This window comes from Haemorhous mexicanus, chromosome 29, assembly GCF_027477595.1.
Source record: "Haemorhous mexicanus isolate bHaeMex1 chromosome 29, bHaeMex1.pri, whole genome shotgun sequence".
Taxonomy (NCBI): domain Eukaryota; kingdom Metazoa; phylum Chordata; class Aves; order Passeriformes; family Fringillidae; genus Haemorhous; species Haemorhous mexicanus.
The window spans coordinates 3,367,788-3,384,745 of NC_082369.1; the positions used below are offsets into that span (position 1 = coordinate 3,367,788).

Here is a 16,958-nt window from a genome sequence, read left to right on the forward strand (position 1 = left end):
CCCTGCTCTGCTCAGCTCTGTTCCATTTTCTCTCCTCCAGGCCTGTCCATGGCAAAGGACACACAGAGGTTGCCTCAACCTGCAAGTTCACTCTGGATCCCCTCTCAGGGACTTTACAAGAGCAGGAGGTGTTTGAGGAGCTGAAACTCCTGACCCAGGGCTTCACCAGGCTGGGCCCCAGCTATGAGCTGGAGGAGCAGAGTCTGGTGGTGGAAGGTGAGAGCTCCTGGAGGGACATTTTGGGGAATTCTTCCTAATTTTGTTTAAATCAGCTCCAGGGTTGCATTCCTCATCTGTCCCACTCCTCATTTCCAGGTTACTCTCCACTCAAGACAGAAGAACCAGAGTCCAAAAGATCTGGTAGGTGTTTTTTTTTTGGCAAGGATTGAGCTGACAGCCACTGAATACTTGAGCTCTAATAGATAACTGAACCCTGATAAATACTTCAGCTGTAATAAATTAGCATCAGATATCTTGGAATGGGACTAAACCCATGGGAAATACCAAAAATCCAAGCTCTTGGTAGCAAACAGCAGGTGCCACCAGCTTGAGGGAAATGGAATTGAAGGACAGGCAAAAGCAGCAGTTTGGGAACTGTTTGAAAACTCTGGCACCAATAAATTTTGATAACTGCAGTATTTTTATAAAAAGACCAGACCAGATATGGTTTAGCTGAGCTACAACCCCAGAACAAACAAAGATACCCTGACCTGTTCCTTTCCCATGCACCACAAATACTCTGGTAAAACAACCACAGCTTCTGCTGACACCCTGAGCCCTGTCCCTGTCCCCAGAAGAGTCCAGAAGCAGTTGAGACAGAACTTTGTCACTCTGAACATCCCTGGAATCAGCTGGGGGCATTTAAGGTTGTGGATCCCTGAACCCTCACTCCATTTCCCCAAATTTCTGTAATTTGCCCAGACCTACAGAGTGTTCAGCACTTCTGAACTTGGCCAGGGTGAGATCTCCCTCTCACAATCCCACATGGAAGAGTCTCTAAACCTGACATGCTCCTTTTTTTCCCTTTTCAGAGCTTCAGTTCTGGGCCATCATCCTCATCTGCCTTTTCACCCTGCTGGGCTTCATCCTCCTCCTCTTGCTGTGCTTCCTGGTGAGTGTCCCCTTTGCTGTCCCACCTGTCCCTTGACTCCTGCAGAGCCCCAGGAGGGACATCCAGACACATTCCCAAGGATCCCAGTGGGAGCAGTGCCTGGAAACAGCAAAAACCACCCCAAATCCTTCACTCCCTTCCAGCTCTTCCAAGCACTGGGGATGGGGAAGGGAATTTAGACTCAGCTGAGCAGATTTTTAGAAAAGGAAGCAGAATTTTCCTTCTAGAAAAGCAGCAGGATCGTGGCTGGCACTGGGTTTTTGCAGAGGGAAAAACACAAACCCAAAGGTGAGGCCAACACCAAGAGGAGGAGCAGGAATTAGGGAATCCACAGGTGGAAACAGGGAATCCTCTGCAGCATTTCCTAAACCTCTTCCCTGCCCAAACACCTGCAGGATGGGCAGGTTCCAGGTGAGGGAGTGCCAAACCCAACATTTTTAACAGCCTGTGGGAGCCACAGGGGGAATTTTGTGCTCTTTAACTACAATAAATATAAATTATAAATAATTTCAGTGCTTTTAGCCTACAGACTGCTACAGCCTGGCAGGGTTAAAGTTAGGGATAGGCCATGCTCCAGCTGCAAATCCCTGGAAAAGGCAGAGCAGATCCTCTTCCCACCTCTGGTGGTGTTTTGATGGGGAACACCACCTTAAAAGCACTGCTTGAAAACATTGCTTTGCACCAGCTGAGGAGAGGAGCTAAATCTACAGAGAGCAGAGAGGTTCAGGAGACAAAATTACAGGACTTAGGAGAGGAAACCCCTCTGCTGCAGAGCTGCCTCACAGCTTTAGGCATTTTGGGATTTTTATTCCCAAAATCCCTCCCTTCCCACCTGGCAACGTGACTTGGGGACACCTAATGGTGGGCAGAGCATGGATTCAATTTTTTTTTTTTGCCATTAATTATAGTCTTTTTGTCATTAATTGTGGTCTTTTTTGTCATTAATTTTGGTCTCTTTTGTCACTAATTTTGGTTCTTTTTCCCATTAATTTTTGCTCTTTTCCCACCAGGTCCTCTCCTGCCTGAGGAGGAAGTCCCACCTGTACCAGGTGCAGCAAGGCCTCTATGGGTTGTACTTCCCCCACCCCAGCACAGGGAAGGTTCACTGACACCTCAGCTTGGTCTTCCCAGACCTTTTCGTCCACTGATGAAGGAAAAATAGTTATAAACCTAGAAAATGTTTCTTTTATAAATTATTTCAACATTTTCTCTCGCCTTGAGACAAATCTTTGCACTATTGTCATGATTCTTTTCATACTCGAGGAAACTGCCAACAGTGCAGGTGCTGAGGAAAATATATTTTTTTAAGCACTGCAGTGTTTTATAGAAATGTAAATTTTATATAAATAGTACACTACCAAATGAAAATAAAAACTACCAGGAGCTGCAGTTTGCAAAGCCCTTCAGTGTTAACGTCAGTTTTCTGAAAAAAATTATACTAATTTAGAGATTTTTGGGGACTGACTGCTGTAGACTTAGAAATCCCACCTAGATTTTAGCTTTTTCACCACTGAGCTTGAAAATGTAAATACTTTAAATTAATTGAAATATTTAATCTATTTATAATGATGACATTTTGATGTAAAGAGACCTTGTTAAATCTGAGTGTGACACAGCCAGGCTGTGTTTTTTGAGATTCCTGCTGATTTCAGTTCAATAAATGCCATGTTCTACTGCCATGAAGTTGTGTTTCCTCTGTAGCAGCATTTTTATCATCCCAGATCAGAAACTCTGCAGAAATCCTGGAGGTTTTGCTCCTCAGCGCCCATTTCACTGCACAGGATCTGTTTTTAGAGTTCAGCACCTTTTCCTGCCCCTCTCACCCAACCAGAATTGCCCCAAAACCCCCAATGTGTGCCCCAGTTTCCATGGAGCACAAGACTCAGGGCTGTTTCTCTGCAATTATTTGAGCCTACCGTTAAATGAACTCCCTAAAAGTGAAAGCATTCAATTAGAATTAACAAACCCACCATTAGTCATTAATCCTCCCACTGCAGGCAATGTTTCCACGCAACCAAAGTGGGTTTTGCTTTCAAAGCCAAGCTCTTCCAGGGCAGGTGCAACCGGTTCACCCCCAGCTCAGAGCTCCCTGCAGGGGATTAGGATCTGTTTGCTCGCTCCAACAAAGGGCTTGGAGCACCAATTATGTCAGCAAACATAGATTAAAAGCTCTCAGAGCTCTTGCAAAAAACCTCTGCAGTGTCCCTGTCACCCTGAGTGTGGCTGCCACCCTGTGACAGGGACGTGGGGAGGGGGAAGGAATTCCCAGCTCCCAGTCTGACCTAGAAAAGCTGAGTGACCAAGAAGGGCTGAGAATCACAAAATCCTGGAAGATTTTATCAGAAAATAATGAGAATCATAGAATCTTGGAAAGGACCCTCAGGGATGATCAGCCCAGCCCCTGACCCTGCACAGCCACCCCAACACCCCCAGCCTGAGCAGCCCTGAGAGCTCCTGGAGCTCTGGCAGCCTTGGGACCATTCCCTGGGGAGCCTGGGCAGTGCCCAGCACCCTCGGGGGGAAGAACCTTGCCCTGAGCTCCATGCCAAGCCCTGGCCCAGCTTTGTGCCATCAGAGCAGCAGCTGCTGCCTTGGCAGCCCTGGATCTTCAGCTGCCTGTCCCTGCTGGGCCTCAGTTTCCTTCCCCGATTCCCCTCTCCCCTGGGGAATCTCTCACTCCCAAAAAGCCACGAGTGAAGCCGACAGTGGAGATGAGAAGCTGACTTGCACTGCGAGAGCTGGAAGGGCCTCAGCACCTGCCCCCCTTCAGGGAGTCTCACACTCAGAGCCCTCTGCCACCTCCTGCTCTCAGCACCAGCCCAGCACCACTTCCCAGGGCCACAATTCCACCCTGACCCACCTTTCATGGGGAGAACAGGGGCAACCTGAGCTGCCTGCCCAGAGCAGGCTCCAGACCACCCAGCCCCAGCTGGGATTTACAGCTCTGCAGGCAAGAGCTCATCCCTCCTGCTCATCCCCCTCAGTCCTTCCTCTAAAGAGTTAATTAATCTAATTGCATCTCATTAGCATTTCTCCACTGGAGCCTCATCCTGGGGCAGCCAGGAGATCTCCAACAGGCCCAGCCAGGAATTTAATTTGGGAACTGCTTGTTGTAGCAGCAAAAGCATCATTTTGTCCGTGGCAGTCACGGAATTTACTGGCAAGCTTAGCTGTCACCTGCATGGCTTGGTGTCACCTGCAGGGTTAGGTGTCACCTGTAGGGTTTGGTGCCCCCTCCATGGCCTGGTGTCACCTGAAGAGTTTGGTGTCACCTGCACATCTTGGTGGCACCTGAAGGGTTTGGTGTCACCTGCAGGATTTGGTGTCACCTCCATGGCTTGGTGCGCCCTGCAGGGTTTGGTGCCACCTGCACATCTTGGTGTCCCCTGCAGGATTTGCTGTCCCCTGCAGGGTTTGCTGTCACCTCCACGATCCCAAACAGCCCAAGGGACACCTACCTGTGCTCAGCCAGGGCAGCTCAGCCATGCCAATCCCAGCAAGGTGACACCTGTGGCTCAGGCAGGGCCACTTGGTGGCAGCGGGTGGCCAGCGCAGCCCCGGGCAGTGCCCAGCAGGGTCTCACAGGACGTGCTGCTCCCTGCAGGGACTGTGACACCTCTGGGGCAGGGCTGAGGTGCCCAGGGACCCCCAACACCGGGGTTGCCAGGGCAGGCCTTCCACTGACCTCACCCAGACCCAGGTGATGTCACAGGGCCCTTGGGGACGCCCAGTCCCAGGGGATTCCATGCCGGTCCCAAGGCCAGGGGTGTGTTCCTGCCCCAGGGAATTGTGCTGCCCCAGCCCTGCAGGGACACTGCCATGGGGCTCCCCAGTCCCTGCCCTGCTCCAATGGCCCCAGGAGCTCACAGGCTCTGGGATGGCCCTGGCAGCACCACAGCAGCAGGACACCCCTCCCAGAGCATGGGAAACATTCCCAGAGCTGGCCCAAGAGCCAGGAAAGGCCCTGGCCACTGCAGGGAATGTGGCAGGGCCCTGGGATGGGCCACGGGTGTCACAGGGACAGGGCAGGGGCAGAGGGGAGGCCGCAGGAATGAGGGAGGGATGCAGCCTGTCACCCTGAGTGTCCTGAGTGTGGCTGCCACCCTGTGACAGGGACGGGGGGAGGGGGAAGGAATTCCCAGCTCCCAGTCTGACCCAGAAAAGCTGAGTGACCAAGAAGGGCTGAGAATCACAAAATCCTGGAAGATTTTATCAGAAAATAATGAGAATCATAGAATCTTGGAAGGGACCCTCAGGGATGATCAGCCCAGCCCCTGACCCTGCACAGCCACCCCAACACCCCCACCCTGAGCAGCCCTGGGAGCTCCTGGAGCTCTGGCAGCCTTGGGGCCATTCCCTGGGGAGCCTGGGCAGTGCCCAGCACCCTGGGGGGAAGAACCTTGCCCTGAGCTCCATGCCAAGCCCTGGCCCAGCTTTGTGCCATCAGAGCAGCAGCTGCTGCCTTGGCAGCCCTGGATCTTCAGCTGCCGGTCCCTGCTGGGCCTCAGTTTCCTTCCCCGATTCCCCTCTCCCCTGGGGAATCTCTCACTCCCAAAAAGCCACGAGTGAAGCCGACAGTGGAGATGAGAAGCTGACTTGCACTGGGAGAGCTGGAAGGGCCTCAGCACCTGCCCCCCTTCAGGGAGTCTCACACTCAGAGCCCTCTGCCACCTCCTGCTCTCAGCACCAGCCCAGCACCACTTCCCAGGGCCACAATTCCACCCTGACCCACCTTTCATGGGGAGAACAGGGGCAACCTGAGCTGCCTGCCCAGAGCAGGCTCCAGACCACCCAGCCCCAGCTGGGATTTACAGCTCTGCAGGCAAGAGCTCATCCCTCCTGCTCATCCCCCTCAGTCCTTCCTCTAAAGAGTTAATTAATCTAATTGCATCTCATTAGCATTTCTCCACTGGAGCCTCATCCTGGGGCAGCCAGGAGATCTCCAACAGGCCCAGCCAGGAATTTAATTTGGGAACTGCTTGTTGTAGCAGCAAAAGCATCATTTTGTCCGTGGCAGTCACGGAATTTACTGGCAAGCTTAGCTGTCACCTGCATGGCTTGGTGTCACCTGCAGGGTTAGGTGTCACCTGTAGGGTTTGGTGCCCCCTCCATGGCCTGGTGTCACCTGAAGAGTTTGGTGTCACCTGCACATCTTGGTGGCACCTGAAGGGTTTGGTGTCACCTGCAGGATTTGGTGTCACCTCCATGGCTTGGTGCGCCCTGCAGGGTTTGGTGCCACCTGCACATCTTGGTGTCCCCTGCAGGATTTGCTGTCCCCTGCAGGGTTTGCTGTCACCTCCACGATCCCAAACAGCCCAAGGGACACCTACCTGTGCTCAGCCAGGGCAGCTCAGCCATGCCAATCCCAGCAAGGTGACACCTGTGGCTCAGGCAGGGCCACTTGGTGGCAGCGGGTGGCCAGCGCAGCCCCGGGCAGTGCCCAGCAGGGTCTCACAGGACGTGCTGCTCCCTGCAGGGACTGTGACACCTCTGGGGCAGGGCTGAGGTGCCCAGGGACCCCCAACACCGGGGTTGCCAGGGCAGGCCTTCCACTGACCTCACCCAGACCCAGGTGATGTCACAGGGCCCTTGGGGACGCCCAGTCCCAGGGGATTCCATGCCGGTCCCAAGGCCAGGGGTGTGTTCCTGCCCCAGGGAATTGTGCTGCCCCAGCCCTGCAGGGACACTGCCATGGGGCTCCCCAGTCCCTGCCCTGCTCCAATGGCCCCAGGAGCTCACAGGCTCTGGGATGGCCCTGGCAGCACCACAGCAGCAGGACACCCCTCCCAGAGCATGGGAAACATTCCCAGAGCTGGCCCAAGAGCCAGGAAAGGCCCTGGCCACTGCAGGGAATGTGGCAGGGCCCTGGGATGGGCCACGGGTGTCACAGGGACAGGGCAGGGGCAGAGGGGAGGCCGCAGGAATGAGGGAGGGATGCAGCCTGTCACCCTGAGTGTCCTGAGTGTGGCTGCCACCCTGTGACAGGGACGTGGGGAGGGGGAAGGAATTCCCAGCTCCCAGTCTGACCCAGAAAAGCTGAGTGACCAAGAAGGGCTGAGAATCACAAAATCCTGGAAGATTTTATCAGAAAATAATGCGAATCATAGAATCTTGGAAAGGACCCTCAGGGATGATCAGCCCAGCCCCTGTCCCTGCACAGCCACCCCAACACCCCCACCCTGAGCAGCCCTGAGAGCTCCTGGAGCTCTGGCAGCCTTGGGACCATTCCCTGGGGAGCCTGGGCAGTGCCCAGCACCCTGGGGGGAAGAACCTTGCCCTGAGCTCCATGCCAAGCCCTGGCCCAGCTTTGTGCCATCAGAGCAGCAGCTGCTGCCTTGGCAGCCCTGGATCTTCAGCTGCCTGTCCCTGCTGGGCCTCAGTTTCCTTCCCCGATTCCCCTCTCCCCTGGGCAATCTCTCACTCCCAAAAAGCCACGAATGAAGCCGACAGTGGAGATGAGAAGCTGACTTGCACTGCGAGAGCTGGAAGGGCCTCAGCACCTGCTCCCCTTCAGGGAGTCTCACACTCAGAGCCCTCTGCCACCTCCTGCTCTCAGCACCAGCCCAGCACCACTTCCCAGGGCCACAATTCCACCCTGACCCACCTTTCATGGGGAGAACAGGGGCAACCTGAGCTGCCTGCCCAGAGCAGGCTCCAGACCACCCAGCCCCAGCTGGGATTTACAGCTCTGCAGGCAAGAGCTCATCCCTCCTGCTCGTCCCCCTCAGTCCTTCCTCTAAAGAGTTAATTAATCTAATTGCATCTCATTAGCATTTCTCCACTGGAGCCTCATCCTGGGGCAGCCAGGAGATCTCCACCAGGCCCAGCCAGGAATTTAATTTGGGAACTGCTTGTTGTAACAGCAAATGCACCAATTTGTCAGTGGCAGTCACGGAATTTACTGGCAAGCTTAGTTGTCAACTGCATGGCCTGGTGTCACCTGAAGAGTTTGGTATCACCTGCAGGGTGTGGTGTCACCTGCATGGCTTGGTGTCACCTGAAGGGTTTGGTGCCACCTCCATGGCCTGGTGTCACCTAAAATGTTTGGCGGCACCTGAAGGGTTTGGTGTCACCTGTAGGGTTTGGTGCCCCCTTCATGGCCTGGTGTCACCTGAAGAGTTTGGTGTCACCTGCACATCTTGGTGGCACCTGAAGGGTTTGGTGTCACCTGCAGGATTTGGTGTCACCTCCATGGCTTGGTGCGCCCTGCAGGGTTTGGTGCCACCTGCACATCTTGGTGTCCCCTGCAGGATTTGCTGTCCCCTGCAGGGTTTGCTGTCACCTCCACCATCCCAAACAGCCCAAGGGACACCTACCTGTGCTCAGCCAGGGCAGCTCAGCCATGCCAATCCCAGCAAGGTGACACCTGTGGCTCAGGCAGGGCCACTTGGTGGCAGCGGGTGGCCAGCGCAGCCCCGGGCAGTGCCCAGCAGGGTCTCACAGGACGTGCTGCTCCCTGCAGGGACTGTGACACCTCTGGGGCAGGGCTGAGGTGCCCAGGGACCCCCAACACCGGGGTTGCCAGGGCAGGCCTTCCACTGACCTCACCCAGACCCAGGTGATGTCACAGGGCCCTTGGGGACGCCCAGTCCCAGGGGATTCCATGCCGGTCCCAAGGCCAGGGGTGTGTTCCTGCCCCAGGGAATTGTGCTGCCCCAGCCCTGCAGGACACTGCCATGGGGCTCCCCAGTCCCTGCCCTGCTCCAATGGCCCCAGGAGCTCACAGGCTCTGGGATGGCCCTGGCAGCACCACAGCAGCAGGACACCCCTCCCAGAGCATGGGAAACATTCCCAGAGCTGGCCCAAGAGCCAGGAAAGGCCCTGGCCACTGCAGGGAATGTGGCAGGGCCGTGGCATGGGCCACGGGTGTCACAGGGACAGGGCAGGGGCAGAGGGGAGGCCGCAGGAATGAGGGAGGGATGCAGCCTGTCACCCTGAGTGTCCTGAGTGTGGCTGCCACCCTGTGACAGGGACGGGGGGAGGGGGAAGGAATTCCCAGCTCCTAGTCTGACCCAGAAAAGCTGAGTGACCAAGAAGGGCTGAGAATCACAAAATCCTGGAAGATTTTATCAGAAAATAATGAGAATCATAGAATCTTGGAAAGGACCCTCAGGGATGATCAGCCCAGCCCCTGTCCCTGCACAGCCACCCCAACACCCCCAGCCTGAGCAGCCCTGAGAGCTCCTGGAGCTCTGGCAGCCTTGGGACCATTCCCTGGGGAGCCTGGGCAGTGCCCAGCACCCTGGGGGGAAGAACCTTGCCCTGAGCTCCATGCCAAGCCCTGGCCCAGCTTTGTGCCATCAGAGCAGCAGCTGCTGCCTTGGCAGCCCTGGATCTTCAGCTGCCTGTCCCTGCTGGGCCTCAGTTTCCTTCCCCGATTCCCCTCTCCCCTGGGCAATCTCTCACTCCCAAAAAGCCACGAATGAAGCCGACAGTGGAGATGAGAAGCTGACTTGCACTGCGAGAGCTGGAAGGGCCTCAGCACCTGCTCCCCTTCAGGGAGTCTCACACTCAGAGCCCTCTGCCACCTCCTGCTCTCAGCACCAGCCCAGCACCACTTCCCAGGGCCACAATTCCACCCTGACCCACCTTTCATGGGGAGAACAGGGGCAACCTGAGCTGCCTGCCCAGAGCAGGCTCCAGACCACCCAGCCCCAGCTGGGATTTACAGCTCTGCAGGCAAGAGCTCATCCCTCCTGCTCGTCCCCCTCAGTCCTTCCTCTAAAGAGTTAATTAATCTAATTGCATCTCATTAGCATTTCTCCACTGGAGCCTCATCCTGGGGCAGCCAGGAGATCTCCACCAGGCCCAGCCAGGAATTTAATTTGGGAACTGCTTGTTGTAGCAGCAAATGCATCATTTTGTCAGTGGCAGTCACGGAATTTACTGGCAAGTTTAGGTGTCACCTGCATGGCCTGGTGTCACCTGAAGAGTTTGGTATCACCTGCAGGGTTTGGTGTCACCTGCATGGCCTGGTGTCGCCTGCATGGCTTGGTGTCACCTGAAGGGTTTGGTGCCACCTCCATGGCCTGGTGTCACCTAAAGAGTTTTGTGTCGCCTGAAGAGTTTGGTGTCACCTGCACATCTTGGTGGCACCTGAAGGGTTTGGTGTCACCTGAAGGGTTTGCTGTCACCTCCATGGCTTGGTGTGCCCTGCAGGGTTTGGTGCCACCTGCACCTCTTGGTGTCCCCTGCAGGGTTTGGTGCCACCTGCACATCTTGGTGTCACCTGCAGGGTTTGGTGTCACCTGCACATCTTGGTGTCCCCTGCAGGATTTGCTGTCCCCTGCAGGGTTTGCTGTCACCTCCACGATCCCAAACAGCCCAAGGGACACCTACCTGTGCTCAGCCAGGGCAGGTCAGCCATGCCATTCCCAGCAAGGTGACACCTGTGGCTCAGGCAGGGCCACTTGGTGGCAGCGGGTGGCCAGCGCAGCCCCGGGCAGTGCCCAGCAGGGTCTCACAGGACGTGCTGCTCCCTGCAGGGACTGTGACACCTCTGGGGCAGGGCTGAGGTGCCCAGGGACCCCCAACACCGGGGTTGCCAGGGCAGGCCTTCCACTGACCTCACCCAGACCCAGGTGATGTCACAGGGCCCTTGGGGACGCCCAGTCCCAGGGGATTCCATGCCGGTCCCAAGGCCAGGGGTGTGTTCCTGCCCCAGGGAATTGTGCTGCCCCAGCCCTGCAGGACCCTGCCATGGGGCTCCCCAGTCCCTGCCCTGCTCCAATGGCCCCAGGAGCTCACAGGCTCTGGGATGGCCCTGGCAGCACCACAGCAGCAGGACACCCCTCCCAGAGCATGGGAAACATTCCCAGAGCTGGCCCAAGAGCCAGGAAAGGCCCTGGCCACTGCAGGGAATGTGGCAGGGCCCTGGGATGGGCCACGGGTGTCACAGGGACAGGGCAGGGCCAGAGGGGAGGCCGCAGGAATGAGGGAGGGATGCAGGACAGATGCCAGATGGATGCAGGGAGGAGGGGTCAGAGATGCTGGAGGAATCTGGCAGGACTCTTTCCCTGGGATTGCTGACTAGCAAAGAGTGTTTCATTTTCAAATAGATTCCAAGTGATCACTTCATTCCCCCTGAAACTTCCAGAGAAAAGCCGTTCATTCTCCGTACAAAGCCAGCCCCAGTCTGAGCTCTCTGGAGGAAGGAGCAGCTCCTGGGAGCCCCCAGAGCCACTGCCAGTCCTATGGGATTTTCTGAGACCCCTGTTGTTGGAAGGAAAGGAAGGAATCTGACTCCATGTTCACAGAAGGCTCATTTATTATTTTATGATCTATAATATATGAAAAAATGCTATACTAAACCATACTAAAGAATAGAGAAAGGATACAGACTGAAGGCTAAAAGATAATAATGAGAAATTCGTGACTCTTTCCAGATCCTCAACACAGCTTGGCACTGATTGGCCATTAAATAAAAACAATTTACATGAAACCAATGAAACATTCTCCTGTTGGTAAACAATGTCCAAACCACATTCCAAAGCAGCAAACACAGGTGCAGCAATCAGATAATTACTGTTTTCATTTTTCTCTGAGGCTTCTCAGCTTCCCAGGTGAGGAATTTTTCCCAGAGGATTTACCAGAAAATATGACGGTGACACAGCCCCACACAGCCCCTGGTGCTGCCTGCCCAGGGCTGTCCCTGTGGCTGAGCTGTGGCACTGTGTCACACAAACCACAGCCCGAGGAGCAAAGAGCTGCAGTTCATTTCCTGTGAGCTGCAGGGGAGCCACGGGGTGGGACCAGGGATGCTATTGTGCATCACTGGTATCAGCTGAGGAATCACACCTTTGTTTTTCAGACCGTTCCTTTTTCTGGTAAAGGTTTATCAGGGTCAGGGCTCTTCTTGTGCCGTGGTCATCCCTGCCATGGCCACAGCCCTGAGCGGGCACAGCTGCAGCCACAGCACAGCTGGCACAGCTGCACTGCTGCATTTACACCACAGCTGCAGCCCTGCAAATCCCCTTTTTCCTTCCTCCTTTCCCTGGATCCCCCCCCAGCACCCCGTGGGGATGGAGGCAGGAGTGGGGAGTTCATCTCTGCTTTCTCCTCTCCACCCCCACGAGCTGGGAGTGCCCTTGGAGCTGCTGCTCTGCCCACTCTGCCACATCCCCTGCGGCTGCCTGGGCACTGCCAGCACTGCAGGTGATCAAACACCTCCACCACCTCTTTATCTTCCCTTTCCCAGGGAGGAGGATGGCTCCTTTGGGAACTTGGGAAGAGGTTTCACGGCAGCAGTGATTGCCACCGAGCTTTTGGGGACTGTCAATTAAAGCAGAGTCAGAGCCCCCCCAGGCCTCTGTGCCCTGTCCCCTGTGCTCTGTGCCAGCACTGGGGCAGCTCCTGTGGTAGAACCTGCCCAGAAACACCCACCTGGTGCTCTGCTGAGCCTTAACTTCTTTTTGCCAAGGTCAGGATTAAATGCACGGGATGGTATTTCTTGTTCAGACTCAGGTGTTTATCAGTTCTTATCCATGTCACAGCCTCACAAACCCTGAGTTCTGCAGCACTTCACTCTCACAAACTAAAAATGGAACCCCATCTCTCTCTCTACAAGGCCTTTTAAGGATAAACTTCCCAATTTAGAAATGACACCTAAATTATTTTTACTTTTAACCCAATAACCAACCACCCATGGCCTGCACTGTGGACTTTTTTATCCAATTACACAAAACCTCCCAAACCATGGAGAAGAAGGTGAAGAAGAAGAAGATGAAGAAAAAGAAGAAGAAGAAGAAGAAGAAGAAGAAGAAGAAGAAGAAGAAGAAGAAGAAGAAGAAGAAGAAGAAGAAGAAGAAGAAGGAAGAAGAAGAAGGAAGAAGAAGGAGAAGAAGAAGAAGAAGAAGGTGGAGAAGAAGGACCAGCCTCCACCCCAAAACCTCCATCTTGCTTTATATCTATTACTGTATTCTAAACCCTCCAACTCTAAGTTTCCCACCCTGTGATATCACACACTTCTATCCAAACTCCACACCCACAATCCCAGTTCTGTCATTCCATTCTGGAAGCTTCTCCATGGCCTCAGGTCAATGCAGTGTTCTCCTGGGGGTCAGTGCCTGCCAGCACAGAAAGTCTGAAATTCCCAGCAGCCAGGGCTCCAACAGTGCTCTGGGTCCCTGCACATCAATGTGCAGATGGGACTTTGGGGACAAGGGCACAGCCCAGCAGGATGGCAGGGGCTGGGGGAGATGGGCACAGCCCAGCAGGATGGCAGGGGCTGGGGGAGATGGGCACAGCCCAGCAGGATGGCAGGGGCTGGGGGAGATGGGCATAGCCCAGCAGGATGGCAGGGGCTGGGGGAGATGGGCACAGCCCAGCAGGATGGCAGGGGCTGGGGGAGATGGGCACAGCCCAGCAGGATGGCAGGGGCTGTGCTCAGGTTCCCATCAGGGACAGCAGCACCTTTGTGCTGCAGGGATTGCTCCGGCTCTGGGGTGACAGCAGCTCCCAGGTCACCCCGAGTCCTTTTTGGTGATAAAAAGCAAACACACCCTAAACACATCCCCCTGCAGCTGCTCCTGGCTCAGAGCCTGCAGGGCCCAGGGCACTCTTGGTGCTCAGAGCCCTTCACTCCTCACTCACAAAAACACTGGGTGTGTTTTCAGTGGGATGCAAAACCCCCTGATGCAACAGGAACGGGAGAGAGTGGGGAGAAAGGCATGGTGTGATTTTTGAGGTCACTCAAAACATTGAGGTAATTCAATGGAAAGTCTTTTTCTGCTGTAATCTCGCTCTCCATGCCAGGTTGTTGCTGCTGTATTAGAGAAAGGCAGTGTGTGTGGGAGGTGTGAATTAATGTTACCACACTGGGAAGGTGGTGACGACCGGAGATCTCACAATGATGCACATCAGGCTCCCTCCTCAACAGGGCTTTGAGCGAGTGCAGTGGAAAAAAAGGGACATAATTGGTCTTTTAAGAAAGACTTGTGAGACACCGGCGTCAGCAGATGCTATTTCAGAGCACAGACACTCACCTCCTCTCTCCCAGGACAAGTGTTAACCTTTAAATGCACCCTTTCCACTCTCTTCCCTTTCACTCACGGGCTCTGGGGCTCTTTTTCTGTTCCTGTGAAGTTGTGCAGAATTTTGGGGCTCATACACAAGTCTTCCACTTCTCTTCCACGCTGAAATTTTAGATTTCACAGTGGTGCTCACCAAAAAGCATTATATTGCCCCTGTTCCTTCAAGGCATGGCATAAGTAATGCAACAGCATTTCCATTCCCTTCTGGATTTGTGTTTTGCTCTTCCTTTTTCTTCTCATTTTCAAGCTGTTTTCCTCCCCTGCTCCCCACTTGCCAAAATCACTCGAGTTTCCCTACTGAAATCTTGTGGCTGTCGTTTGCTGGGAGCTGCTCCATCCACACCCCCCACACCCCATCCCTGTGCTACCACAAGCTTTTCCAGCAACAAAATCTCCCTGTGGCACCCAGGATCTGGACATCAGCCTCATTTCTTGTCCTTTCTGGGCCAGTTCTCCTGGGATGTGGCTGGAGCTGAAGCTCCCCAGCTCTGGTGCCAAGGGGAGCTGGCCAGGAGCAGCTCTGATCTCTGTGGTGAGCAGGGACAGGAGCCCAGAAACAGCTGGAGCTGGGCCAGGGCTTGGCATGGAGCTCAGGGCAAGGTTCTTCCCCCCGAGGGTGCTGGGCACTGCCCAGGCTCCCCAGGGAATGGTCCCAAGGCTGCCAGAGCTCCAGGAGTCTTTGGACACAGAATTCACAGAATTCCCAGAATCACTGGGTTGGAAGAGACCTCCAAGATCATCGAGTCCAGCCCAGCCCCAACACCCCAACTGAACCCTGGCACCCAGTGCCACATCCAGGCTTTGTTAAACACCCCCATGGATGGGGACTGCACCACCTCCCCAGCAGCATTCCAGAACTTTATCACCCTTTCTGTAAAAACTTTTTCCTGATATCCAACCCAAATTTCCCTTGTCACACCTCGAGGCTGTGTGCTCTGGTTCTGTCAGTGCTGCCTGGGGAAAGAGCCCAGCCCCAGCTGAGCACAGGCACCTTCCAGGAGCTGCAGAGTGATCAGGGCACCCCTGAGTCTCCTTTTCTCCAGGCTGAGCACCCCCAGCTCCCTCAGGGGTTCCTCACAGGGTTTGTGTTCCCAGCCCCTCCCTGACAGAGCTCTCAGGGCTGCTCAGGGTGGGGGTGTTGGGGTGGCTGTGCAGGCACAGGGGCTGCACTGATCATCCCTGAGGGTCCTTTCCCACTCAGGATATTCTGGGATTCTGTGGATTATTTTAGATCTCCTGGCATCCCATCCTCCCCAGTGTTTCCCGTTCAGGTGCTGAGGCAGGTCTGGAGAACAAGGGCTCTGTGACCCACAGGCTCTCCTGTCCGGGAAATGTTACTCATTTCTTCAGCGGTCTCAACACCCCACAAAAAATCACCTTTGGCCACATCTAGGGTTTAATCTCCCGGGGTTGAATCACTGGGTCACAGGGTTCTCCCTGTCAAGCTCCAGCACCAGCTACTGGGAGCCCCTGCCCCAATTTTCCACCCCACCATGGCATCCCTTTTTAGGGGAAATGAAAGTTCCTGTGCACATCCTGTACCCAACCTGCAGCAACTCAGGAGAAGTGGGATGAGGCTGAGCCTCCTCCTGCAGCCAGCAGCTCCCAGGGGCCAGGCAGGACCAGGGCTGAGCCTGGGGAAGGACAAGAGGTGCTTGGGAAGGTGGAGAAAACCCCAGGTGAGGATCCCTGTGTGATAGCTGAGTAATACAATATTTGACTCTCACAATTAAAAGGCAAATATCCTGTACATGTATTAAGAGAAGTTTATAGATTTAGAGTTGTGTTTTACTCCCCTTGTGCTGATATCAGGGGTGGCCTGGGTTTGGGACATTTGGGAGGGTAGGACTGTTACTATGGCAATAAAAACCTGACCTCCAACCAAGACTTAAGGAAGTGAACTCCACCCCAGGACAGGAAAGAAGGAGCCAATGGACAGAACTTTGGGAGGGGCTAAAGGGTTAAAAGGCAAAACCTCCATTGTGTGGGTGAGAACGTGGGGGGAAAAATCCTCTGCTCCAGGTGCTGTAATATTCTCTCTGTTCAGTCTCCTGTCGTATTTTTGATAAGGTTTTAATAAACCTTTTACATTTTTGGAAGTGAGTATCATTTCTCCCACCCAGGATGCCAAAGGGAATTGTGCAAGTTCTCACATCCCAACTGTGCTTCCCGAGGGAGGAGCAGGGGTGGAGGGGGATGTGCAAACCCCCCAGGCCTGGAGGAATCTCTGTGCTGCTCCTCATCCTCCCACTGCCACTCTCTGGGCATCCAGCTCCCTGTTTATTTGGAATAAGAGGGTTTAGTGATTAAATTGCCTTTTAATGCTGAAGCTGCAGCCTCTGCTTCAAAGGCATTAAGAACAAAAATAGGGTTTTTTCTGATGAAAGTGCCTGACACACTGAGAGTTCTCAACTGCTGCTTTAGGGCCAAGTGTCTCAGAAAATGAGAGGAAGCTGCTGTGAGAGGTTCAGCTCTCAGCACTTGTCACCAAACGTCCCCAAAGACTCCCCTGTCCCATCCAATGGAGGAATCCCCAGCTCTTCAGGATTTGGGTCAAAAAGCTTATTAAAAATTAAATAATTTCAATCTTACGTTTGGTTTCATAGCCCCAGGCAGGGCAGAGCATCAATATTTCCCCCTAAATCCTAAGCTCAGCTTCTGAACTTTGGCAGCAAAAGCTGAAGAGCAGCACCCAGCAAGGGGCACCTGGGCTTGGACTGAGACTCAGAAATGAAATAATAAAGATAATAAATGGAACTAAATTAAACCCAAGCCCAGAGTGTTAACAAGAGGCAAATCCCATCTCTCAGGTGCCA

At 54.4% G+C, this 16,958-nt stretch overlaps 1 protein-coding gene across 22 annotated transcripts in view; it reads left to right on the forward strand.

Annotated features, from left to right (window-relative positions):
* The window catches only part of MUC16 (mucin 16, cell surface associated), a 71,906-nt gene extending 69,112 nt beyond the window's left edge, over positions 1 to 2,794 (forward strand). For all 22 annotated transcript variants that reach the window (XM_059870131.1, XM_059870130.1, XM_059870127.1 and 19 more), the window contains 4 exons: positions 41 to 216; positions 316 to 360; positions 1,032 to 1,111; positions 2,122 to 2,794. In XM_059870131.1, coding sequence (XP_059726114.1) covers positions 41 to 216; positions 316 to 360; positions 1,032 to 1,111; positions 2,122 to 2,220 — 400 coding nt within the window. In that variant the 3' untranslated portion in view covers positions 2,221 to 2,794. The remainder of the gene's footprint in view (positions 1 to 40; positions 217 to 315; positions 361 to 1,031; positions 1,112 to 2,121) is intronic.
* Positions 2,795 to 16,958: the final 14,164 nt, after the last annotated feature.